General features: G+C 38.1%; 1 protein-coding gene across 5 annotated transcripts in view; it reads left to right on the plus strand.

Annotated features, from left to right (window-relative positions):
• TRAPPC9 (trafficking protein particle complex subunit 9) overlaps window positions 1–25310 on the plus strand; it is a 475345-nt gene that overhangs the window by 65754 nt on the left and 384281 nt on the right. For all 5 annotated transcript variants that reach the window (XM_042809120.1, XM_042809123.1, XM_042809124.1 and 2 more), the window contains 4 exons: window positions 437–569; window positions 4349–4512; window positions 11616–11768; window positions 24425–24549. In XM_042809120.1, coding sequence (XP_042665054.1) covers window positions 437–569; window positions 4349–4512; window positions 11616–11768; window positions 24425–24549 — 575 coding nt within the window. The remainder of the gene's footprint in view (window positions 1–436; window positions 570–4348; window positions 4513–11615; window positions 11769–24424; window positions 24550–25310) is intronic.

The following is a 25310-nucleotide window of genomic DNA, read 5'->3' on the forward strand; positions in this document are numbered from 1 at the left end:
GAAAAGTTAGGGGAGTCTCAACATTAATTGAAGGGTAACAAGTTATGTGCACTGGTGGATAATGTGATAAGGTATTGTGAAATGTTGGTCTGTATGACATAATTTATTATGTTGAACTTGTAACGGTTTACAGAATTTGCCATAATGCATGGTAAAAATTATGGACTATATATATATATTATTAGTTATAGATACAGAGACAGAAATGTGTGTTTTTTATATATTATTTATTTAAAAATATTATCTTGGCCACTCGGAAACTTTTTTTGTTTTAAATATTTTATGTCCTGAGAAGATTCTCTTGTAGAGAAGGTAGTGTTCTAGGTAGCAGAAATGCTGACAAGTTCTGGCAGGTAACATGAGTGTATTAGATCTTTTAGAAAACAAAAGCAATGTGCAACTTTTTTTTTTTTTTTTTTTTTAAACAACAAATCAGGTTACCATACCTCAGTGTTTGGAGTATTCAGTGATTGCCTTCTGGACAACCTACCAGGAGTCAAGACCAATGGCTGTACTGTTGAAGTCATTCCAGCTTTGCCAAGGCTACAGATCAGTACCTCCCTTCCAAGGTGAGAAGCTGAATAAAATGAGGATTTTATTTGGTAATATTGAAGTGTTAACATTCATAAATGTTCATAAAATCTGTAGTAAAGGAATAACCCATGAAATACTGTGGGTTAGAAGGGGGTCTTCTAGATATCATCTGGTGTAGGACGTTGCTCAAAGCGGGATGAGCTCTGACTAGCGATGTGCCTTTGATGTTAGATGTGTTTGCTCAGGACATTGTCTCATTGTCTCTGACCACACTTGGAAAAGTCTGCCTCTAGCCTCCTGTTTTTCAGAGTGAAACAAACAGCTCTTTGAATCTGTCTTTGTATGTGATGTGCTCTGTCATCCTGTTTGTCCTGATGCTCCTGTTCTGGATTTTCTTCAGCATATCTATGTTTCTGTTTGATGGGTGTATGGGAACTGCTGAATCATGGCCTGAACCTCTGATTGACCACCTGAGGTGAGCAATGAGTCAGCCCTGGGAGTACAGGTGAAGGCAATTCTCCTGTGCTATTGGAACAGGTGGAGCCTGGCTCCCCCTCTCCTAGACCCCATTTAAGAGCTGGCTACTGGGGGGAAGGATCTCTTTTGGAGATCACTCCTCTTGGAGTCTTCTCAGAGAGCCCAGGATAAGGGTAAGCTTTCTATCTATTCTTCTTTAGTGTGATAACCTGTTTAGCCTAACTTTCTTGTATGTTTCTTAATTATAACATCCATATATTTGGTGATTATGCAATAGGGAAGCTCCAAGTTAGACAGTATACTGCAGAAACAGTGTGTAAGAGTTACAAGAAGAATTAGCTAAGACAATCTCTTCATATACTCACCAGGCATGTCAATCACATCACAATTGTCTGTAAGCTAAAAGTGGTTGTTTTTTTTTTTTTTTTTTTTTTTTTTTTTTTTCTTAAGCTTTATTTTCAGGTGAAGAATGTGACTAACTCCACAACTTTAGAGAGAACTAGTAGGACATGGATTTGATTCAGTTTTTGATGAGAGCGCTCACGTACTAAGTAGCATGTTGATCAACGTACAAGTCTTGCCCTCCATCTACCATTTTGCAAATTGTGAAGGATTTTTTTTTAATTTTAAGATCTCTTTAAGTTATAGATCAGCAAACAATATTTTGTTGCTTATTGATTTCTATTCTTGTTCTGTTCTTCAGTGTAGTTTACTTAATAACTCCAAGTATTCAATTTGGCTCTGATTTTTCCATAAATAATTTTACTTATGTGGAATGAGTTGCATTGGTAACATTTTATTGCAAAGACATGAAAGTAATACTCTGAAGACAGCAAAGTAGTAACACAGTGTAGTTGCATTGCATGCTGGTGAACTGGTTATATAATATTTGCTAGGTATGCAGTCTATATGGTTTAGCTGTTGTAGGGAACTGGTAGCTCATGGCTTGAAAGGATAATTGAGCACATGGTGAAGGGATGTGGCTGGCCTAGGGAGCACAGGCAGATTGTCTGCACCTGTGTCCCTTACGCAACCAGAAGGGGTGGCCCTGGGCTCATGTAAGGGCCAGCCACTGAAGGGAGAGCATCTTCTGGACCTAGGCTGCTTCCTGTGGAGGAATGTTGTGTAGCCACTGAGCTCTTTTATTAAAGAACGTGGTTTGAAATACAGGGGGAATTGTAAGTATTCTTAAAGGAGCGTAATATCTACTCTTTTTGGATATGTGCTCTACTGAGAATATGGAACATTAATAAGACTTTCTTTGTATGTTGGAGTATATTTCCCTTTTCACTGGTGCTAAGATTCCTCTTAGCTTCTTCAGATGCTTTGGTTTCTGTGTTCAGTCTCAGCTCTTGTGACATCCTAGATATTCAGATGTGCTCCTGGTTATCTTGCAGTATGCCAGAGGTCTTTCTCTGCCACCACTTTGTCCTTCTCTCAGACTTTGTGACAATAAATTGTGTTATGTAGCTCTTGTAAGCTCTACTTTATCCTCTGGAGAAAGACACTGTAAAGAAATAACAGAATTTACAGTCAGCTGTAGAAGATCTGAGTAATTTTTCTTCTCCTGTATTGCTGGTGTGTTTTATGTTTACATTTGCTTTGAGATCCAGCCTACCAACATCTGAGCTGTATTCCTGAAAGGAAGTCTTTTTCTGACCGATCACATCAGCCTTTGTTGAAGGTAACTTTTCTGAGTTTATCCCCAGTTCATTTATTTTTGAAGTGTTTGAGATAACCTTGATACTGAACTTTGTGAATGACTTCAAGGTTTGTTTGAAGGGTCAGTTAAAGATGTGAGCTCTCTTTCTATCTATTCCAGTGTTGGTTGAACTTAGAGAGATTTTGAGTTGATAATCATATTGGCAACAATAATTCCAGGCCTTTCTATGTGTACCTAACAGTTGTTTTGGAACAGTTGTCTTGAAAGATCAGTTTATTAAGCTCAGCTTAGCAGGAGCTTTAATGAATCTTCCTGTGCTTGAGAATGACTTAATAGCTATTTTTTTATTATAGGTATATAAACACGCATTTATGAATAAATTTATATGATATATGATACTACGCTGCTGAGTGAAACATTAATGATGGCAAAGGTTTTAAAAAGAGAACTGATGGGGAGGAAGACAAATTCGTAAATAAAATTATCCAAGATCTATTGTGTGGATGAACTTCAGTAAGTGACAGTCAGTTCCACAAGAACTAGAAACTTTGGAAGCTTCAGGCCAGTGTGCCGGGCATCATGACTACTTCCTAATGTACTGAAACACTTCCATGGTGTTCTTATGCTCAAAATTTTGTTCGTGGGCAAAAAGCCAAGACCTTAACAGTTCACATCTTAGCAGACTACTAAAGGAATCATTGTTAGTATGTATTATTGATGAAGGAAGAAAAAAAAACACTGTGTACAGAATCATGCATTTAAAATTGTTATATATGTTCTTCCTACCTGTTTTCCTGTTGTTATTCTCACCCACCCACTGCTTCTATGGGACCTAAGAATGGCACTTTCAGCCTGCAGCTGCTGTTACAGTGAGTTGTCTGCGTCTGGAAACCTTCACCATGAGGAACACATGCTGATGTTGTTTTTACTCTTTAATTTTTTCCACTTGGAGATGCATGAGGCTATTTTTGTGGTTGCTAATACACTTTTTCCACCGTGCTCTGCCTTCCCATGCTGGTCTGGTCATTGAAGATATATCTGCCTTCATTGACAGTATGTTGGTGGAGTTTGGGAATGCTTAACAATGTAAAGTAATTTATCCTCTTCTGTAAGTATAAAGGTTTCATCTCACTTGAGGTTTCTTCTGCTGGTTGAATTTATTCTAATTTTTTCAATGTCAATGGGCTGATCAGAAAGCAGTACAGACTTCAGGATCCTGCAGATGGCTCTCACTGGTATCAGCCATGGCGTTCAATAGCTTCCCTTGATTTCCTTTTCTCTTTAGTACTCAGACCTGGTGTTCAAATACTTGGTAGATCAGATGTCACTTCTTTCAAGTTTGGTCATTCTGATAACCTGCAATTGTTTTTTTTTTTTTTTTGTTCTCTTTCCTTTACTTAATTTTTTTTCAAGTTTTTTTTTTTTTTAACAGGCTTTCAGTCGGGAAAACATTTTTATGTTGTTTTGCACAGCACTAACATTTGTCTTGGTATAAAAAAAAAAAAGAAAATGACATCATTTTCCATTCTAATTTTAGCCACATTCAAATATCTTCAAGATTTCAGAGCCATAGTTTTTGAATCTTTGAAGAATGGCTAAGAGAATGTAGTCAGTTGGACATGCTTTTAATGTGCTTATTGTAATACTCTTTGCATGTCTGTCATATCTTTGTAGGTCCGCTCATACGCTTCAGCCTTCTTCAGGAGATGAAGTCTCCACTAGTGTATCTGTCCAGCTTTACAATGGAGAGACTCAACAGCTGATCATTAAGTTGGAAAACATTGGAACAGAACCATTGGAGACGTTAGAGGTCACGGCGAAAACAGTCAATACAAAGGGTGTGTATGCTGTTTTAAAGTTAGGAAGAATAATCCTTTTCATAAATAAAAGCAGGACTAGTTATGTTTGTAGGATGTTTTTTTAGGTCAGATTAATGCAAATATAATACCTGTTAAAAACTTTTTTTTTTTTGGTATAAACTTGAAAATGAATGTAAGAATATGCAGGAAGAAAATGAAGGAAAATGTGGAACCATCTGTATGTAAAGGGGTCATATGATTTTTCATACGCTTCCTAAAATGAAGTCCAAACTTCATTTTAATGTTGCTTGGAAAGCAAAAGGGGGGGAAAAAAAACCAAAAAAAACCCAACCCAACAAACAGCTACTTAAAACTTCCTGAAGGGGGGAAAAAAAGCGGTGAAAAGTAAGATTGAGTCTAAATTCCTTCTTATATTTACATACTGTGATTAGCTAATTAAATGAATTACCATTAGAACTAATGTTCTCCTGTTGAAGAAAAGGAAATAAGCCTACTTGTAGCTTGCTCAGTAAGCAATAGGAAAATGTGGGATGGAAAACACACACACACACACACACAAAAAACAAACAAACAAACAAACAAACAAAAAAAAAAAAAAAACAAAAAAAACCAGCACAGATAAAACACTCTGAATTAAAAGATTGAATTGAAGATGCAGAGGAAATATGCAGTACATTTCCTGCTTTCACTTCTCCCAAAGCACATGCTTACATTTATCAAATAGTCTGAGAGGCAAATATCACCTCCTTGTGATGGTCTGTCAGCTCTATTGTCCTGTGAGGCATCATTAAGAAAATGATATTAACAGAAGAACTGCAGATGATGAGCAATAGAATCTATGCATACAGTAGAAAGATCTCATTTGATTGTAGATTCTATTCTGTCAGTGCCAGATGATTTAAATGTGATGTGATACCTGGTGTTTTTTGCTCTTTTCAGCATTCAGGCTTGTCTTTTTTTCAAGAGCATATCCTCTTCTCTGCAGCCTGAGAGACAAGGAGTTGCCAATCATCCAAGAATAGATTATCTGTCAGGGAGTTGTTACCAAGAATAACTTCAGAAGTTGAAGTAAAATAGTTTACTGTTCTCTGTTTCAGTAATTTTAAGGTGTTCTTACTGTGCAAAGTTCTTGCCATATGTTTGTAAAGACTAAATACTGTGAGTGAAGGTTTGTCAGCAGCATAATCTTGTCAGTGATGCTGTATGAATGGAAATAAGTGAGTAGTACATGAAACTGTATTTAATAGAAACACAAACTCCTAAATTATTATACATTAAGATATTATGTAGATTGTTAAGAACACTAGGAATTATCTGTAGTTAAGAGAAGTTAGGAACTATCTATAGTATGTATTAATAAGTGGTCTCTTGGATGTTCTTTACTATTTCTTACTTGAAATGTGGCTGTAATGCAAGCTACTCGGGGTTTCCTTGAGAGCTGGTTGGCATCTTCATCTGCCATTATGGCTGTTTGCCTGTCATCTTGGGAGCCTGTAAGAAGTGGTTGCCTAACTTTGGCCAGAGACACAGAGCCTCTAATCTTTCTTGATTTCACCTGATTTTTCTTTTGTTCTTTCACTTATGACACTTCTTATAAATCTTGCACAGCTGCTGCATGTGTGCCTGTCTATCCTTTTCACAGATTTGTAAGAATCATTTAGCTTGGCAGAGACCCTTAGGATCATCAACTCAAACCATCAGTATAAGACCAGAAAGTCCCATCAGTAAGCCATATCCCTAAGTACAAAGGCCACAAATCTCTTGAACACGTCTTGAGCTGGGGGTACCTATCTCTCTGGGCAGCCTGTCCCAATGACTAGCCACCCCTTCTGTGGAAAAACTCTTCCTCATATCCAATCTTAACCTTCCCTGGCACAACTTGGGGCTACTTCCTGGTGTCTTGTCACCTGGGAAATAAGACTGATGCCCAGCTGGTAGTTCTTGGGAGTGATGAGGTTTCTCCTCAGCCTTCTCCAGACTGCATCACCCCAATTCCCACAACTGCTCCTTTTAAGTCTTGTTTTCCTGTTTGTTGATCAGTTTTGTCGCTCTTCTCTGCATGCTTGAGCAGCTCAGTGTACCTCATGCATTGAGGGGCCCAAAACTGAACACGGTATTTGGAGTGCTGGCTCACCAGTGCCATCTACAAAGGGACAGTCACAGCCCTGTGTTCTGAAACAGATCCTGAAGCAAATCAGAAAAAGGGAGTTGTCATATTGTCACAATAAATTCTATCAATATCATGTCTTTTAATGTCTCGTTATACCAGTCTTGTCTAGCAGGCTGTGGTATCTGTAAGTCAGACATCACATGTATGCTGTGAAGGCCAGCTGTGTCACTTCATGTTGTCACTTGCTGTGTCAGATGCTCTTATGCTTTTTTAGAATGATGATGTGCAAAGGATGACTTTCTATCCTCTGTCTCCAGTCAGCTCTTGCCAGAGGATTGTTATGTCAAAGTTAAGGGGTTCACTCTAAAGGCTTTTGTAACTCAGCTGTTCAGTCCATTCTGGAGAAAAGGTGACCCTGATGTGTTTTTGAAGCTTGAAGCATTGAGAGAAGAATGCCAGGCATTCTTACCAGACTTGCAGGCTGTAGCAGTGAGCGCCAGCTGCACATGCTGAATGAGCTTAAATGATAGAAGCAACCAGTCCTCATTGATCTTTCCTAAAGTGATTGCTCTCTGGAACTTAAACATATGGAAATAAATTCACCTGTCTAACTCTGTTCTTTTCATGGCCTTTGAAGGCATCTGCTTGTGGTCTCAGCTGTTTAACCACGCCTGATCTCAAGTGAGAAAAATCTACTCTGAGGACCAGGTAGCTATTTTTAAGAGTTGCAGATACGTATCTGCTTATCTTTTTTTCCAACCAAAACTACGAGCATTGGCAGTCCTGCTGTGGCTTTCTCTGTAGGATTTCTCAGCTCAGGTCTTTTCCTTTCTGCCTGCGCTGGCTGACGTGGTTATTCAGGACATTTTAAGATATTTACTCTTTTTTTTTTCCTACTCCTGGGATGAATGTTAAATGGTTCATGGTATTAGAGCAAGTTCTTGTCATCTTATAAGGGTGTTTGTTAGCTGTGTGGAAGCAGCTCTTCAAGATACATTTACATTGTAAAGAGTATAGCAAGGTCTGCGAGTCTATTTCTGTCTGCTAGGTTTGAGTCCAAAATACTCTGTAATTATCTCCTCGGTTTGAAAGATGCTGTTTTCCTTCAATCTGGAAGAAGATATAATAGTAATATTGGTTAGTTGCCGATGAGCACACAAGCTATTAATGTTTTTAACCTTGTAATTCTAACATGTGCAGTCTGCAGCTCCAGATTTTCACAAAACCTTGTGGTTACTCTGCATTGGTAAATTCACAACTTCTGTTTTCACTAGAATTACGTGCACTTGACGTTAATGTGAATGAATGTCTATGCGTTCAGAGCTGATTGTTGCTTTGGGGTCCTGTGTATTCTGCTGGGGATATATAGATCAGCTGGTGTGGCAGCAAGAAGCAGAGATGCAGATTACTGTGGAAGTCTGTAGAGTTCTGTTGCCTTGAAACATATCACATTTTTATTTTCAGTTGTTTATCCTCCGTGTATGCAGTGTGCTTTTGTTTCTGGAATTCAGAGATATGGACCATTCTGGTGTCATCTGTGCTCTTGCATTACTATTTCCTCTCAGAAGCTCAGCTTGAGAAGCAGCAGTTGTTTTGGCTGTGATCTTCCTGGAACTTAACTGTCAGTCATAGTCTGCTATTTTTTTCTTTGTACTTTGTTTCTTTTTGTCCTTACCTTTAAACCTTTTCCTTCTCTGTTCCAAGTGTTTTAATTAAAAATTGTTTGCAATTTTGTTAGAGACTAAGTGGTCCTCCAGGCTGAACTGCAGCTTTTTATCCTGCTGTGCCTATTTCCATTTGTCAGGAATTTACAACTCAGAGCACTATTCCACATACATGCACTTTCTGTGATGCTTTAAGTTATGTTTGCAATCTCAAGGCTGATTACAGTTACACTTAGTGTAGGGCTCTGTGCCCATAACCCCCACCCTCCCAATTCTGCAGCAGAAAGTGAGACAGGTGTAAGATTCTCTATTAGGGCTGATGGTTCAAGAATTCATAGAACCTTAGGAGAATGTACTTTGGGAGATCTCTGAAGTCTGGCCATGGCTGTGTTTGTAGTGTACTTAGTATCCTTAGTTGATGCGTATCCCCGCGCAGTCCTCTTTAGGTAGCTCATTAATTAAATTTGCTTAATCCCATTTTGAAGCTGCCTGCCTCTGTGTGTTGGCATTTTATGGTCTTTGTGAAGTGGTTACAGGCAAATAATTTTGATAGGTATGGTAGCAATCGCAGTGCGTGTTGTTCTCTACAACAGTATGGCCTTGTGATGGTGAGAAAGTAAAAACTCTCATAATGGTTACTTGTAATTGGTATGCAGAGTGCCAATATGGAATTGTTTTTATGGATCTTAAAACCTGAAGATGTTGGAGTTGAACCTGAAATTATGTTATGGGTAAGATACCCTATAAATATTTGTTGTGATTTTAGTGATTTAGTCTCTATAAAAAGGATATAATAAGTTTCTCATTTACACTCCTGACTGGAAGTTGCTTGAAACTTCAACTGTTGAATGCAGATTTTAGGCTCTGGAACCAACTGAATGCAAAATAAGAATATTTTCCATACAACTGATAGGTTTGAATCCCAGTGTTGTGATATAATTCAGTGTAATACTGACTGCTAAACCAGGTAAAGAAAATAATAATGAACTATAAACCAATACTACTTAATATTGAACTTGATTTTTCAACTTGAGCATTCAGACTTTGTCTTGTAATTACAAGTGTTAAAAAATTAGAGTGTATTTCTTGGGTACCTTAATACCTGCAGGGGTTGTTTTCACTCTAAAGGTCTCTTCACCCTTAATATCTTCAAATGCATTTTTTGCTTAGTGGAAATACAGTTTGGAAACAACTTGTTCTTTAAGCTGGAAATACAGTCAAGTACTTGGGATATGTCATTTTGATTTGAGGAAAAATATCCCTGTAACATATTATGTTTTTACTTATCAGGAACAGAAAACAGAGATTGCTCTGCTTTTAAAATGTATTTCCTCAAAAATGAATGGAAATTGGAACAATGAGTTTGTTAGAGCTCAATCATTGGATGAGATGGAGGTGACTTTATGGAAACAACTATTAGTGGGATTTCTTATTTTTACCATATTTTTGGTCTTATAGAGAAGTCTGTAATATTGATTTGATGAGGGAAGAATGAAGACGACTATTCTAGAAAAAGCATTTATCATTTAGGTAGAAGCAAGGGAAAAATATTCACTTGTTTTTCTGGATGCAGCTGTTTCTGGGTAAATTAATGAACTTTTGACTAGAATTCTAATTATTCTTGTTAGATCATTAATTCTAGACTGTAGCTGAAACAGTCTTCCCAGTGTTTTCTTAAAGATGATGACTGGAAAGGCCCTGAAGTGCCAATACACTTACTTGCTTGTAAATGTAGCCTGGTACAGAGCAGAAATGACCTCTGTGACTTTCTCTGCTCCTTATGCAAAACATTGCTTTTTCAGTGAGCCTTTAGAATAATTTGTCAGTATTTTTTGCTGACGTTTGTGATGTGTTGCTATGAATCAGTAAATATCTCTGAAATGCTCCCAGTCTAACTATCAAGTTTATGTTACATATGTAGACATTCGTGCCAGTGCTCACCTTTTTATGATCTTGCAAATGTTAGTGGATATTAATATTTATATGAATACTTATGGATGTGGTGGTTTCACTCCCACTGAGTTGCACACCTACTCTTCCCTGCTGCCATGGATGTGGGAGAGAACTGCAGGGGCAAAGGTGAGAAAAATCATGGGTTGTAATAAGAAGAAAAAAGAAACAGGTGAACAAGTGATGCAAAGGCAGTCACCACCTGCTACATCTGGAGCAGCTGTTTTAGACTGTTCCAGTACTCAGAAACCTTGTCTAATAAAAAAAAATCCCTTATGTAAACTTCACAGAATACCAAAGCTTTTTTGCTTTTATTGAAAGCACTTAATCAGAAAATCATAGAATGGCTTGGGTTGGAAGGGACCTCAGGGATCATCAAACTGCAACCCCCCTATTGCAGGCAGGGCCACCAACCTCCACGTTTAATAGTTCACCAGGCTGCCCAGGGCCCCATCCAACCTGACCTTGAACACCTCTGGGGATGGGGCACTGAGTTCAGTTTTTGGCACATCTTGGAACTTGAAATAATGCAACTCACCCTTCTTCCTGAAGTGGCATTGACCTCTGCTGCTCTTTACTTCATAGTGGATTATTTGTTGTTCTTGGAATGCTAAGGAGGCTGCATGAATGGTAAAAGGATCTCAATCTATTGCAGATGAGCAATAAGTGATGTTCTTTGTTTTCGTTCTTTTCCTCCTATTACTTTCTGGTGTTTCAGACGTAGGAAAGAAGAACCAATAATGACTTGTTGCATGTCATGAGAATCAATGATAAGTCATTTATTAACCCATATCTTTTAAGTAAACTACTCCTACCCGGTGCTATTCTTAATGTTTGAATGTTGCATGCTTTGTGCTTCCCAGTTTAGAGAAAGGATTTTGTTTTCTTTACAAATAATTGAATGCTGATGGCCTTCATTGTCTTCTTTGTTGCTTGTTAACTGTGTAGTGATGCCACAAGTGTTTCAGAATTGTAACTTACTTATTTTGGTGTAATATCTTAATGCTGCTTTTTTCTTTTTTTTTTTTTTTTTTTTTCCCTAATGTGCCATTTCTTAAGTGGGAGCCTAGAAGATTCAGAGCTACGTGAACTTTTCAGGCTATGTTTTTGAGTATTCAAAACTTATATTTAATGCTACCTATGGCATAATGTGTTTTCTTTTTTTCTGGTTTTATTCTTCACCTAAATTTATATTTTCAGTTTTGTGATCCTTGCAGTCGCTGTAATTTCTCTGATGCCTTCTAGTGTTACGATCATTTCTGATGCCTTATGTCTAAATATCTTAGAATTTAAACAGAAAATGAAAAATCAGTTAATGCTTTGCACAACAGTTACAAAATTAAAAGTTCTTAATGATGGTGATCATAGTCTTCAAAAAATTGGTTATTTTAATACAGAGAAGCTGTATGGAGACTTCCTGAGTTGGAAGCTAGAAGATACGCTCTCCCAGTTTCCTCTGAGACCTGGGAAGATCGCAACGTTTGTTGTGAACATTAAAGTGAAGCTGGACTTCTCGTGCCAAGAAAATCTTCTGCAAGATCTCAGTGATGGTGAGTTCTTCATTTCCTCTTCCTCAGCAGCGTTTTGTGAACCGCTGAGAAGCAGTTGTCCAGTCCTTGTGCCCTTCTTTGAAATAGGGCGTGTGATGTGGCTGCATGTTTTAATATTTATAACTTGGAATGCAGAAGCAGCTCTTCAGTGAAGATTATGGATTGAAGACTGAATTTTTGTGACAGCTTGACCAAACTTTGACATGAGATACCATCTTGCTCTTTTAAAATTTTTCTTGATAGAGATTGTCTTTGATGTGTATTAGTATCTTTAAGAAGATGGAGAAAAATAGTTTGTAAATATCTTTTAGATGTTTAGATGTAGCAATTAATATCAAGTTGGTTATTTCATTTTACAGGATTGTAGAATTGTTAATAGTGGCTGATAGTTTTGATAGAAGAGTCGTACTGGTTTGTAGGGTGTAATCCCTCAAATATTTCTGTTTTCTTATGCTTAAACTCAAAGCTTTTTGAAGAGGAAAGAACAATGTTTGCGTGTATTAGAATGATGCCATATTACAAGCACCAGATACTCGTAGTGAGGATTTCCTCTTTATCATGAACACAGTCTTACTGGAGTAATTGCTATACTCTGTATTTCTTCAATTGTCTGATATATTTACAGTAATTGAATTACTTGATAAAACATAATATTTGTGTATCTTAAAGAGAACCATGTAATAATTACCTCAACTTTTCCCTGAATTCACTTCTAGGTGTACAGTTTATGTAATCAATAATTACAATACAAATATTTTTCAATATAGAAAAACTGCAGTGAAATGGCATGCATAGCTTAATGAAAGCCAAAAGGACTGAGTTCTGTGAGTCACCTTGCACATGCTTTTAAACAAAAGTTTAAATTATTTCATTATTTTTTAAACATTCTGAGGGCAAAATAGATTAAAAAAAAAAAAGCACAGAAAAGCCCCCACAAAATGTAATGTTTCTATGCTAAGACTTTGCAGGACTCTTAATTATTACTGTGCAAAGGCTTGAAAAAAAATTTTGATGGAAGGAAGAAGGAAAGCACCCTGAAATTCTGACGAAAATGCAGATACGTAGGAACTGAGGTTTAGAGAAATGTCCTTTATAGGAAATGTAATTCTATGCAGCACAAATTTTATGAAACAAATTTACAGAAGTAGAGTATAGGGGAACTATTGAATTATTTTACTGTTTTAGGAGCATAAAATACTGCGCTTCTTGCAGATCCCTGAACTGCTGGTCTTCATGTTCCCTTGCAGATGATATTGCCATGGAAATTTCGATAACTTATTGCTCAGTGATTTTTAAGGGCTTTTATGAGCTCATAATTCAATTCCTTGTCCATTACATTGTATAGAAATTGCGTAGGCTGGTTGATTCAAAATGTAAGTTTAGCTTCAGTTTTGTTTGGAATTATCTTTCTAGTTGGCGTTAATGGAAAAGAAATCTGAATCATGGGTATGAGAAGAAATTTGATCGATGTCATCAACGTGACTTAAAAAGTAATGATGAAAGTCAGTATTGTAAAGGTAGACATTATGGTTTTTAGTTCCAGTTCTCTTGGTTTATTTTTGTAACTTAAAAAAAAAAAAAAAACAAGCAACAAAAAAAACACTTCTTTCTGCTATTTGCCCTGTCTCATAAATCTCCAGATGTAATTGAAAGCTAGATATGCTGGGCAGTTTTTTAGATGAAATAAGGTACAAACAAAATACACTGCAGAAGAAGTTAACTCGCTTTATGACTGTTTACAAGAGTGGATGGTGATAGGACAAGGGGGAATGGTTTTAAACTGAGATGGGGGAAGTTTAGGGTTGATATTAGGAGGAAGTTTTTCACTCAGGGGGTGGTGAGGCACTGGAACAGGTTGTCCAAGGAGGCTGTGAATGCCCCATCCCTGGAGGCATTCAAGGTGAGGCTGGATGTGGCTCTGGGCAGCCTGGTCTGCTGGTTGGTGACCCTGCACACAGCAGAGGGTTGAAACTCGATGATCACTGGTTTTTTTCAACCCAGGCCATTCTGTGATTACTTTCTCCTTGTTACTGATTTGAAATAGCTGTGGAAGAGGTTTTTTTTTTTTTTTTATTTTAAATAACATGTATGTAACTTCTGTGTGACCACCTATGGAAAAAAATTTTGTTCAGTGTTTTTCCCTTATTATTTTTGTCTGGAGCTTCTCTGAGATGTTGTCCAACTGCAGACTGGAGGTAGTCAACCTTTTTCAGTAATGATAAAGAAATAAGGTCTGTTAGGGTCTAGGTGACAGGTACCACCTGTACTTCAAAAGTATTACTAGAAATGCTATGTACATTAATATTTTCACTCACTACTGTAATTTTTATGTATTTCTCTGAAGTCTTACAAATACAACACATTTTGAAAGAGCAGGTATCGTCCTGTTATGAAGTACAACAGAAAACTAAGAAGGTCAATGGCAATTACAACATGTCTTTTAATCTTCTGGTAGCTATGTTATCTTTTGCTTTTGAGGACCAGGTTAGACCAGATTTGCAGTGATGATCAAAATACTTGTGTCTTTTAAAAGTAATGCCCTTAGCGGGGCATCTGTTACTTTGATCTGTTTTCACTTGCTGCTGAAATTGCTTCCTTTTGTTTATAATCAGAACGCAGCACAGAAGGGACAAATTACAGATGTTTCTGATGATACACTTATCCAATTGGAAAATAAACTAAGTTATCAATCAGAATTGCTGATCTAATTCTTGTGTGTTGATGGTATACTGTCTGGTAAAGAAAAATGTTAGATGCTCTTCTAGATTAAAGGAAACAAAAACACATGAGAGGCTGTACAGGATCAGATCAATGACAGTCTAGTCCAATATCCTGGCTGTGATAATGGTTAAGAGCAGATGCCTGGGGTACAAAATAGGGAAAATTATGAACATGTATGTGATTTTCCTTTGTGTTTGAGTTCCAACTTCCAGAATCTGGTACAGTTTCTCTGTTTTTAGGCATTGTTTGCATTCTTGATGTGTTTCTCCTTCATAAAATTCTTTGCACTCTGCCAGACCTATTCATGGTGTGCAGAGAAGCTGCACAGCTAAAGTATTTTGTCAGCTTTCAGCCTACTGGTGTCCTTCCAATAGTATATATTTCCTTGTATTTTGAGAAGCAGGTAACAGTCCATCTTCTAAACATTTTATCAGTGCTCATGATACTACACATCTTTCCAGTGTTATTTTTATGGTGGTCTCTTTCTCAATGTAAAGATTTGTTTGGCTTTGCTGACCTTGTTGTGGGAAGAGTTCCATACATTTGTCAGCATTATTGTCTCTTTGGAATGCTCTTGGTTCTATATCCTTTCAGAAGTCTGTATATGCTATTTGGAAGGCAGTCTGTACTTTAGTAGTGACCAAACGATGCTCCTCGTTGTTTTCTGTTTCTTGCCTTAGAATAATGCACAGCTTATTTACTGTTTTTTGACTGTTGCTCAACATTCATTGGTAGGTTCATGAATCTGTGAGTCACAGCTCTACAGTCTTGCTTCAGAGCAGTAATGATATTCTCAGAGTCTCTTATTTCGCATATAAGGCTATGATTTTTTTCCCTTTTATTTCTGCTGAATTTCACTTGACATCTTAGTCTCTGAGTGACTGAGTCTTAGTGACTGAGCCCAGTCACTGAGTTTCATAAGACCCTAGCTGTTATGCCAGCAACTGGCCGTTCTCTATGTTGTATAGGCTTCAACTCTGGGACTGGGGTTTGTATGAATATAGTCTTGTAACACACCGATAACACAGAAGTGTGTGTGCCCATTAAAACCTGCCATTGAGTGCTTCTGTCACAATCTGTTTTGCTTTTACAGAATCACAGAATAGCCAGGGTTGGAAGGGACCTCAAGGATCATGAAGCTCCAGCCCCCTGCCACATGCAGGGCCACCAACCTCCCCATTTAATACCTGACCAGGCTGCCCAGGCCCCCATCCAACCTGGCCTTGGACACCTCCAGGGATGGGGCATCCGCAACCTCTTTGGGCAGCCTGTTCCAGCACCTCACCACTCTCAATCTGTAAAGAAGTTCCCCCTGACATCCAACCTAAATCTCCCTCCCTCAACTTAAAACCATTTCCCCTTGTCCTGCTGTTGTCTACCCTCTGGCTCCCCTCCTGTTTGTAGGCTCCCTTTAGGTACTGGAAGGCTGCGATGAGGTCACCCCATGGCATTTCCTTCCTATCTTTAGAAATAATTACTTTGCAAGCATTTGGAACAGCTGGGCAGATGTTCTTAGGACTCTTTATTACTTAAAATTAGGAAAACAAGGCTTATACTTGAAGGTAGTTGCCAAAGATCTGTAGAAGGTTTTCTGAACACCTCAAATCTTCCCTGTGCTGAGTTCAGAGTTCCTTCTATTTGTGCTCTTGATTCTGTGGTCGGGAAATTCTGTGTATGTATTTAATGCAATTCCAAGGCAGTTGTACTCAGTAAGACTTGAGGAAGCACTGTATTGCTTGGTACAGCCTGGCTTAAGGAGCTTCAGCAGTAAGGTGTCTCCCTGCTGCTAGATGAAGGATTTCTACAGAATGTTCACGTCGTGAATATAATTAGTTCTTCTTCCAAGTCTTTATAGTTTAATTTCTGATATCTCCTTTTTCACTGATGTTAAACAGGACAAGAACAATAGCAGCTCTTTTGGATTGTTTTATAATTGGTAACTTGTTAGTGGGAAGGAGTCTTTGAAAAAAGCTTCTATTAAATGAGGATAATGTTTTGTGAAGTAAATTAAACTGCAACAAATACTTCATTATGCAGAAGTGTTAGTATTTGTTCATTCTGTGCATAGGGGACCTAAAGACAGATGTGAGACTATTTAAACACATAAACTCATCAAAGGAACTAATTACATGCTAAGAGAAGCAAAACTGTGCCTTAAGTCACTCTTCTCTGGGGAGGAAAAGGTTGCAGAGAAATAATAGTGTGTTTCTAAAAGCAGTGATCTTGAATGTGTTCTTAATATCAGTATATGAGACTATTTTGGAATTGCTTTGTTGCTTCTATTTCATAGCTCGATTTTATTCACTTAATGTTCTTACAAAGCTTGTAGATATTTCTTACTTGGTTTCAAGTCTTGTCTGGTCTGAAAAATCAAGTAGCCCATGTAATTCTATTAGGATAATCATTTTATTGATGATGTCAGAAGTCCTAAGAGATATTTCAGTACTATCACGTGTGTTATTACTTTTAGTTGTTTTTACTGCATTTAATCATTCAGAATATTTTCTGGTTAATTCTAGTTTTTGGTCTCAACTTTGATGTTAATTTTCATTTTTAGTCGCACTTCTAATCGGAGTAAATGAGTCTTTAATGATGAATGCTTCTGTCCTTCTTTGAATTCATCAACAACTTATTTTAAAAACTGTTAATTTTTTGCAAATTTCTTACAGATTTTCTTAAATTCCAGCTTCAATATCTACAGAAGGCAAGCTGCCTTTTTCTCTTCCAACGGCCTTTGAATCCATCTATCTCATAATTTGATTGTTACAGAGGTTATTTTTTTATCAGTATGTAACTGCTGAAGGCCTTCAGCTTGTGTCAGTTGTACCAGCTGCTACACAAACATACAGTAAGAGGTATTTTAGACCCCAGATCTTTGCGAAGAAAATAGCTAAGACAGGTATGAGACAAGCAGTAATACATTTCTTATTAGAACATGCAGGCTAATTGATTGATCATCCTGCTAAGTTTCCTCTTGTGCCATTTCTTTGCGGAGGTTATTTACTTCAGCATCTTATGTAGTGTGCGAAAATACACTCTAGTCTTTGATTATGCATTTCTTTATATTTCACTTACACTCTTACTGAGTTCAGCATTCCAGTGCTAATTCAGTTAATTCAACAATCTCAGGAGTTGTAACCTTGTTCTGCATTTCCTATTGTTAATTTCTGCTTTTATCCTTATCAACTGTAATGGAGTTTTGGTGGAGTGCTCGCTCTGCTGTGTGCTGTCTGTGCTCTGGCCCTTGGAGCCAGTGAGTTAAAGCATTCCTTGTAGCATCACCTGGAATACTGCTACCTGTGGTGCCTGGTGCTTAGTGTGTTAAAAAGAGGGAAGGAACTGCATCTTATCACCCATCTGTACTGTGAAGTGTGAAGCAGATAATACTGCACAGTTCTCTGGTCTCTGACACAATCTGCTCTTGTATCATTTTCCTACTTGTCTGTTGTGGTTTATCACCCCGTAGGCAACCACGTACGCCGTTACCCCCATCAGTTGTTATCGCTGAGCGCGATGCCCTGTGGTATGAGAGATCCCTTTGGACAGTTTGAAGTATCCTGTTTGTATCCCCTCAGCTCCTTGTGCACCTCCAGCTCCTTGCAGGCATGGTGGTGTAAGAAATCTCAAAGTCCTTGTCATAATGTAAGCACTGCTGTGCAACAGCTGAAACATTGGGGTAATATCAACACTTATTTTCATAATAAATCCGAAACATAACACAATTGGAGCTACAGTGAAGAAAATTGACTATTCCAGCCAAAAGCAAAATATTTTTCTCTGTCTGGGGACTGCAAGTTCCTAGAATTCTGCGGAATTTTCACTTGCAACAGAATGCAAGATCACTTGTTCTTTTTTCTGAAGAAAAAGAAAGTGTATTTGTGCTTGGCAAGTATTCTCTGTCTCCTGTCATGAACTAGGTTAGTATTTTCTCTTTGTGGTGAAAGTATTTTGAAACTTTGACAATATTCTTAAGAGCAATTGCCTATCGAGAAGCTTTTTACTCCAAATTTGTCACACTCACATGTTTGTCAGAAGAATGAAAAAAAATAAATATCTTGGCTGAGAAGACACTTAGTTTTCATGTTCTGTATTCAAATTCCATTTGGATTAATCTCTTCGGTTATAATTTCATTCTGCTTAAGTACTCACAGATAAAGATGTTACTACAGTTCTCTTCTTGGTTTTAATCTCTAGTAGGATGACTTCAGATGAGGGCCAAGCATCCACCCAGCTGCTTGCCCACTCTCCCTCAACAGGATGGGGGCAACAGCAAGATGAAAAAATGTATGGATTGAGATAAAGGTTGGGAGATCACTTAACAATTGCTGTCATGGGCAAAACAGTGTCAACCTTAAGAAAATCAATTTCTTAATTAAAACATAATAGGAAAGGTTGACGGGAACTGGGCTTGTTTAGCTTGGAAATGGGAAGGCTCTGACCTTCCAATTCTTGAAGGGAGCATAGAAACAGGAGGAGGAACAGCTATTTACAAGGGTGACTAGTGATAGGACAAGGGGGAATGGTTTTAAATTAAGACAGGGGAGGTTTAGGTTAGATATTAGGAGGAAGTTTTTCACTCGGAGGGTGGTGACGCACTGGAACAGGTCGCCCAAGGAGGCTGTGGATGCCCCATCCCTGGAGGCATTCAAGGCCAGGCTGGATGTGGCTCTGGGCAGCCTGGTCTGGTGGTTGGCGACCCTGCAGATAGCAGGGGAGTTGAAACTCGATGATCACTGTGGTCCTTTTCAACCCAGGCCATTCTATGATATGGTTCTATGAAGACAGATTTGGTTGCTGAGAACAAAAAATCAAAACAGGATCTTTCTCTCCCATTCCCAGGCCCAATCTTGCCTCTTGTTCAGCCCCCCAGATGGTGCGGAGGATGGGATGGGTGTTGGGTTCAACCCATCGCATCCCCTCTCAGTCATTCCTTTGTCCTCATGATGCCCTGCTCCAGCAGGACCCATCCTGGGCTATAGCCCTTCAGAAACATCCTGCTTCTACAGGGCTCCTGAGGGCTGCAGAAATCACAGCATCAGAATCATTGAGGTTGGAAGGGACTTCTGGAGATAACTATTCCAACTTCCTGCTAAAGCTGGTTTCCTGGAGTAGGTTCCACAGGAAACTATCCAGGTGGATTTAGAATCTCTCCAGGGAAGGAGACTCCATAACCTCTCTGGGAATTGTGTTCTGTTCACACTGAAATGTCACACTCAAACAATCTTTTCCTCATGTTCAGATGGAATTTTGAGTTTGTGGCCCTTGTCCTGTTGCTGGATACCACTGAAAAGAGCCTGGCTTCATTCACAGAATCACAGAATTGTAGGGGTTGGAAGGGACCTCCAGAGATCATTGAGTCCAACCCCCCATTCAGTTGTCTCTCATCCATTAGATATTTATAAGCATTGATAAGATCCCTTCTCAGTCTTTTCCGAGCTGAGTATCTCTTCCCTCAGCCTGCTGGCTGCACTCTTTTTAATGAAGGATACTGTTGGCCTTCTTGGCCACAAGAGCACACTGCTGTCTCGTGGCCAACCTGTTGTCCTTCAGGATCCTTCTCCTCACAGCTCCTCTCCAGCAAGTCAGTTCCTAACGTGCACTGATGTATGTGTATTTTCCTCCTCAGGTGTAGAGATTCTAAACTTGTCCTTGCTGAATCTCATCAGGTTCCTCCCTGCCCAGCTCTCTGCTCTGTCCAAGCCTCCTAGAATGGCAGCACAGCATTCCGGTGTGATGTGCCAGCCACTCCTCTCAGCCTTGTATCATCAGCTAAATTGTTGGGGGCAGGGGGGACTCTGTCTAGGTGACTGATGAAGATGTTGAACAATTCTGGATGCAGTACAGATCCCTGGGGAGCATCACTTAACTACAGGTCTTCAAATCAGCTGTGCGCTGCTGATCACTAATCTGTGAGCTCTGCGAGAGCTCGATCCACCTCACGTGTCTCCCTGCTGTGGTGTGGGCTCTCCCATGTTGCAAGGTAGAGATATGTGGCAGGGTGAAGATTATGCTCCAGGTGGACTCTGTGGGGCTACAAGGGAATCCTTCCTGTGGGCCTGGCGCCCCTTCTGCCTCCACCTCCTCAGTTCTGGAGTCCCTCTGCTGCTCCTCTCTCGGCCTGTGCCTGCTGTTCGCTTGCAATAGAGTTTGCAGTTACCGTAATTATGGTGTATTTATTCAGAAGCTTATCTACTTTGGTCATCTGCACAAAGCCAGTGATTGTTGCACAGCAGTGCACTGCAGCAGGGCTGTGGATTTGAACTGAAGAGAAGCTGCCCTGTGGCAGCTCCTTCTGTGACGCTTCGGTCACTGGCTTGTAAATCTTTATGATGAACTGCCTTAGTAAACTCTACCTTGATCAGTTATGTGACTCTGCAGGATTCATCTGTGCAGAGTAGTGCAAAAGTGGCTAATGAAGTTAAACTGACAATTTACTTAAAATTTGAGAGGAGGTAGGAAATGCTGGGAAGAGATTTCACTCTGTTATGACAGCAATGACTGTGATGTTGGAAAAGCAAGCTGCTTTTTTTTTTACAGTTACCATGGAAAAAGTGTTGGTCATGTGCTGTTACCATGGAGATGTTCAATATGAATTCCACAAATCAGAAAGATTTCTGGACCAAGTAGCAAGACAATTGTTCTTTTTATAGTGAAATATAGTGTTCTCAAGCTGATTGGCATTATGGAGGATTGGAGGACGTAGCATCTTCAAATCTCTAAACTTAATGAAAGAAAATGAAGTATATTTGCAGATTGACAACTCAGAAAATATAAATGTGAAGTAAATGAAAACTTCTGGTAAACTTATTTAAATTTATCTATTACCTTCTTTCACCTGCAGTCACCAAGTTCAGCAGCATAGCAGTGCTTTTGATAGAATGTGTTTCCCTGTTCTCTGATGACTGTTGAATGCATTGCAAAGGATCAGGTTGTAAAATACCAAACAAATTGTGCAGCCTGGTCACATGCCTGAAAAAGCAAAGTAAATTTAAAAACATTACTCGAATGTTGTTTATGTTTGTCCTCTGGCAGCACAGTCACCTGGCATAGTCAGGCTGGTGTAGAGTTGTGAAGGGGTGAGTCATTTGGAGTATGACACAGGGCCTGGCACTGGGCCCTGTTGCATGTCATGTCATAGTGCCATGATGCGAAATTAAAGTTTGAATACTCCTGTGATAACCTGAGACTTTTCCTCTTAAGACTTGCCTGAAGCAGTGTTCTCTATGTTATCCTACCTACTTTTGCTCTGAGTTTAGAGATGAAAAAATTCTTCCCTTTCCATTGAAACAATGTAAGCAAAAGTTTGTCTCAGTTGTTTTGAAGAAAAATGAGAATAAAATGGGGTTTTGAAAGACTAATTTACGGGAATATTGCTTGTTTGTCCAATCTGTTGTTTTAGGTATTGTGTTTCCTTACTTCAAATAAGGGAAACTTTGGGCCTGGTGTGAAAATTGAGGATGTTTCATGTTTGGTTCTTTCCCTTTTGTTTTGTGCAGTTATATACAAAAATAACTTTTGGTCTAATTACAGAACAAATGAAATTAATCAGTTTTAAAATACCATTTTTCTTCAGGAGAAATCTTTAAATTTTCTTTAAAAATAATGGATTTCTAAGCTCTCAAGTGTACTTACCATCAGCGCTGTTGGAAAGCTTGCTTGGATGTCCTAGTGTATGACTGTCTCAAACTTTGGTCTAGTACGTGAATTTGTTCTGATCTCAGTTGACTTTTAAGAGATGCCAAGAGTTGGTCTGGGAGTGTTTGGTGTTTAACTATCTCTTATGCACATTAGAAGTAAAATAACAGTTATCCCATGCAAAGTTCTTGCTCTTATATCCCTTCCTTTTCCCTGATATTCATGGGGTAGAAATGGCATGATTTAATGTAGCTATCAGAGCAGAGGCTTTCTTCACTGTTGCTGAGTGTTTTTAAGGAATTCTGTTAAACTGATTTTTGTTTTCAGTTTTCCAGGGTAGTCACAGGATTGTCTATTCCGTTTGTAGCTTTGCTAATCTCACTCGCGTCGGGCTTTTTTGTCAGTTAGATGCTGATGATTGATCTTCTGGAGCGAGCTCATGTGGAACAAATATTTCTTCTAATACGAGCGTTTATAAGGATTAATAGAAAAATTCAATCTGTGAGAAGAACGAGGCTTCTGGGGCATAAATTTCAGAGTAGTACAGCGTGTTTTCCTTGTGCTCTTTTGGTTTGCCCACATCAATGTATGATGAATACAGCTTTTGCTGGAATCCATAAAGGTTGTTGACCTTTTAAAGACATCTTGAATGCTGTGGTTTGATTGAGCAGATGATGTTTCTGGCAGCTGCTGGTGGAAATATCTGAGAAAAAAGTCATTGTTTTCACTTAAGGTTTTTACTTTGATCCAATTTCATTATCTGTGGAATACTTGTAAGTTCTTTGACAGTTAAGTAACTCTACCAAATCAATGTCTTCAAATCCTATGTTAGTCAGAATGTTCTATATTTAAGGCTGAATTAAGGTGTATTTTTAAACGATTCAGTTAATGAATTTGGAAGGAGAGAAATATGGAAATTGACCATTGTTTTCTTATTGAAATGCCTGTGAATAGGATTTTAATGAAGCAAAAACAAACAAAAGTTTGATCTTGCTCTTCTGATTTGAGCCTTGGAGAAAGATGTGTGCAACAAGTCCAGATTTAAAGTTATCCGTGGACTTAGTATATGATTGAGCAAGTATAATTTGATAAGGGCAGTTTCCAAAGGAGAAGTCTGTTTGGTTTTTGTGTTTGTTTTTATAATAAAGGTGATGAAGCACTGGCACAGGTTGCCCAGAGAGGGATGGCAGCTCCATCCCTGGAGACATTCGGGGTCAGGCTGGATAGGGATCTCATCATCCTGATGTACCTGTAGGTGTCTCTGTTCGTTGCAGGGGAGTTGAACTAGTTAACCTTGAAAGGTCCCTTCTAGCTCTAAGGATTCAGTGATTCCGTAGTAATTTGGTGTTTCCCCTATGTGTAGTTATGTGTTCTTTGAGGTGTGAGATTTTGTCTGTATTTAATTGGTATTTCTGGATTGCACTTGTTTTGCACTGTGTAGAAGCAAAGTCCTACTCTTTGGACTTCGGATGTAAGTTTATATAATAACAAATTATAAGTAGTAACTGTAAGTATAGTTATTAATTTATATTAAAATTCTTTTTTTTTTTTTTTTTAGATTTTCTCATTGTTCCTTTTTTTTTATTAAATGGTAGTTTTTAAGGTCTTTTATTTAATGGATTTATTTTAATGGTAGGTCTTTTATTTTAATGGATTTCTGTTTAGCATATGGCTTCAGTAGACAGACAAAACCAAATATGATAGTGTCTTTTTTTTAACCTTCAAGTTATGTAGGCTTATGAGCAACATAAAATGCTATTTCTGTTAAGCTTTATGTTGACTGTTAGAATGTAAAGCCTAGTTTCCATTCTTCGTTCTATGTAAGAAATATAAAATATATGCATATTATATATTTTATGTATTTCTTGTCAGTATTTAGTACAAAACATAATTAAATTATTAATGTAAAACATATACTTGTAATATAGGGTTTGTTAAATGGTATTAAACGTTTACTAGAACCATTATGATAGTGCAGCACAAAAATGATATATTTGTACTTTTTAATACTGCAAATATTAAAACTAAATATATATTGTGAACTCTGACACTGCTGTTATGTTTTTTCAAATTTGATTTCCTTATTTTCCTGTGAGTTTCACAGAGGCTTAGTTGTTTTCCTGTTTACTTTTTGGCTTCTGTAGAAGGATACAGTGAAATAATCTTTAAAACCTTTTTTGCCATGTTGTATAAAATATTGTGTTTTTTTTTAGTTTCTCTCTTTTTAATACGGGAAATATAGATTTATTGGGATACAGTGCGATGTAAAGCAGGAAAAAAAAAGTTTCTTCTTTTTCTAGATGGAATCAGTGTTAGTGGACTTCCACTCTCCAGTCCTTTTCGGCAAGTTGTCAAACCAAGAGTGGAGGCTAAACCCATTAACCCTCAAGAAAGCAGCAAAGGTGGGGACTTCAGTCATGTGAAGGTAAGTGACATAAAAATAAGTGAAATTTGCTTTTATTGTTCCGCATTATGCTGCATTTTGTGATTGAAAAACAAAAGTTTGTTTCGCAAATATTTCTTTGTGCTCCTTATTTGGACCTGTAGAACAAACAAAAGTGAAGCAAGATCAAGGGAAGAGCTGATCTTGTAAAGAACTGGTTACCAGTGGAGTATGTTCAGGGAACTGCCAGTTCTTCACCATATTGCTTTCTTATACTGTATTCTCTATAGCAAAGTGATCCTTTGGGAATCCACTGCTTTGTTTTTTTTTTCTATTGAAATGTACTGAAGGATTTGTACCTTCTAAACATTTTAGGTTCAAAGTCTTACTTTCACACTTGCAGTACTGAGCCTTTTAGATGGATTCGTGCAAATAGTAAAAGAGAATAATTGAGAGGGCCAAATGAAAAGTAAATGCAGCAGGATGAAAGAACAGCTACGTGGGTGGAACCTGCACTATGCTTACTTTGAGAGGGGTTCTCCTGGAGTAAATACTGTTTGTTCTTCTGTTGAAGATCTTAACCTTCTGAAGATGGAAACTTCTTATTTTGAGCAGGGAAATAAGAAGAGTTTCATAGTGGACAGTTTTTTTTGTTTTTTTGAGAGAGAACATCTAAGATTAAAATTACAGAGATTTTAAGGAATATACTATTGGACTTGATTGGTCTCTTTTGTGCATGCTTTGTGTGCTACGTAGCATTACATGCTCCTCCTTCCCAAGTCTGTGTTCTGCATCAGCTCATT

This window comes from Centrocercus urophasianus, unplaced genomic scaffold (assembly GCF_019232065.1).
Source record: "Centrocercus urophasianus isolate 14NV4802_14NV808 unplaced genomic scaffold, USGS_Curo_1.0 seq_11, whole genome shotgun sequence".
Taxonomy (NCBI): domain Eukaryota; kingdom Metazoa; phylum Chordata; class Aves; order Galliformes; family Phasianidae; genus Centrocercus; species Centrocercus urophasianus.